The sequence below is a fragment of the Hakea prostrata genome, chromosome 7 (assembly GCF_041222555.1).
Source record: "Hakea prostrata isolate BN-2017 chromosome 7, UWA_Hpros_2, whole genome shotgun sequence".
Classification (NCBI taxonomy): Eukaryota; Viridiplantae; Streptophyta; class Magnoliopsida; order Proteales; family Proteaceae; genus Hakea; species Hakea prostrata.
This window is the reverse complement of record NC_142606.1, coordinates 67,155,860-67,157,715: the sequence shown is the minus strand read 5'-3', so window position 1 is coordinate 67,157,715 and position 1,856 is coordinate 67,155,860. Positions and strand designations below refer to the sequence as shown.

Below are 1,856 nucleotides of genomic sequence, written 5' to 3'. Positions count from 1 at the left end.
AGTAATATAACATTATAACATTCTTTCTCTAGTAGCTTTATTTAGTCACTGTCTCTTAAATTACAAAAAATATTACTCCACCCCTGGTAAGATGTATACTATCATTTTTATTATTGATGCTTCTGAGTTACTTAGTTTAGATGCCAAAGACAAACTTCCAAGCAAAAAAAAAAAACTGAAACATGTAAAGATTCTACTGAATTTTATACCTAGGAAAATAGACCTCATGCTGCATGCAACCCCATGAAGGATTCTGTCTTGCGTAAATGAATATATTATCTTAAATTAAAGCTCAAAATGAAAAAGAAAGAATAATCATGCAAGCAAGCGTGTGTTGTGTTGTGTATGAATTGAAATGTAGAGTATCTAGACTTAAAAACAAATCTACTGGGTTGTGAGAGAAGTAAAGAAATTAATCTCACTAACCCAAAAGAAAATTTTTGAAACTATTAATACAAATTGTTTAGTTCATAGTTGGCTATCAGAAAGATAAGAACTCACAAAAATGGCAGCAAGAGGTTACACGAGATCCCCAAACTCACCTACCGATGAAGAGAAACCTAGTCAGCCAATGCTTGGGAAATCTCCTCCACCACCCGAAGCCTTTAACGTTCAGTTACCCAGAGAGCAAATCTACCAAGGCCCACCACCAGTTCGTGGCACCCCTGGTTACTACAGAAGAATTAAAGGCCGCTCTCGTGGTTGCAGCTGTTGTCGTTGCCTCTGCTGTCTCTTATGTTTCATCTTCTCCCTTGTGATCCTTCTTGGCCTTGCTGTTTTAATCTTCTACTTAGTCGTCAGGCCTCAAATACCAAGCTATTCGATCAATAATCTTTCTGTCGGAGGCATAAGTAACACCACAACGACTCTATCTTCTTCATTCGATATCAGTGTGTTAGCAAACAACACTAACACGAAGATTGGAATCTACTATGAATCTGGAAGCTCTGTCACGGTTTCTACTTCTAATTTGTCATTCAGCAATGGATCTCTGCCGGTGTTTTATCAGCCGACAAAGAACGCAACAGTTTTCACTGTGACAACAAGTGGGACTGTGCCTTACACCAGCGCTTTGGCTACTGCTTTGGAATTACAAAGCACTACTCCAGGGAAGATACCTTTGCTGGTGAATGTTCTTGTTCCTGCAAAGTTGAAGATTGGGGCTTTGACTACTTGGAAGTTTTGGGTTAGCGTGAACTGCAATGTTGTGATTAATGCTCTGCAAAATGCTAGTGTTCTATCCAAGAGCTGTGCTGCTAAGTTGCAGAAACTATGGTAGGAGGGAGATAGGGGGTTGATGATGATGCATTGTTCTATTCATTATTTGTGATGTATTCTACTCTATATTTTTTGAATTGTTCAATTACTTGTATTTAATTTTTTTGGGTAAATACTTGCTTTTATTGATTGAAGCTACTATCATATGAATTTGTTTTCTTGTTTGTTCAAGCTAGTATTATATTTATTTGATACTTCATACTTTTTTAGTAACACTAATGCTAAGTCCCATATATACCTCAATCGTGTACAAGGAATGGACTTACACCACCCTTTGAATCAATCGTCTTAAATTAATGAGACCCTCAGTTGGTTTCTAGAATGCCTTGAACATTCTTATAAAGAAGGTTGGGCACATACTATCATCACAGGAGTTGCTCGATTGGTAATGACTAATACCTCTTAGTAAAGAGGTAATGGGTTCAGCTTTAGTTGATGGTATATGTAAGATCCCATTCCTTATGTATAAAACGCGCCTTTGCGCCAAAAGGTTGGGCACATACTACAATGAAGGTGCAGATTGATCGGAAACCATACCCATGTGGTTGTTGACCCAAGAGTCCAGGCTTTTTCTTTTG

At 37.8% G+C, this 1,856-nt stretch overlaps 1 protein-coding gene across 1 annotated transcript; it reads left to right on the top strand.

The window, feature by feature from the left end:
- The first annotated feature begins 411 nt into the window (after window positions 1-411).
- Window positions 412-1,444, top strand: LOC149011778 (NDR1/HIN1-like protein 13). The gene has a single exon (XM_089164427.1). The coding sequence runs from the start codon at window positions 506-508 to the stop codon at window positions 1,277-1,279; it is 774 nt and encodes a 257-aa protein (XP_089020553.1). The 5' UTR covers window positions 412-505; the 3' UTR covers window positions 1,280-1,444.
- The last annotated feature ends 412 nt before the right edge of the window (window positions 1,445-1,856 follow it).

Excerpts from the sequence above, each read along its gene's own strand:
- LOC149011778 (XM_089164427.1), top strand. The coding sequence starts at position 506 with ATGGCAGCAAGAGGTTACACGAGATCCCCAAACTCACCTACCGATGAA.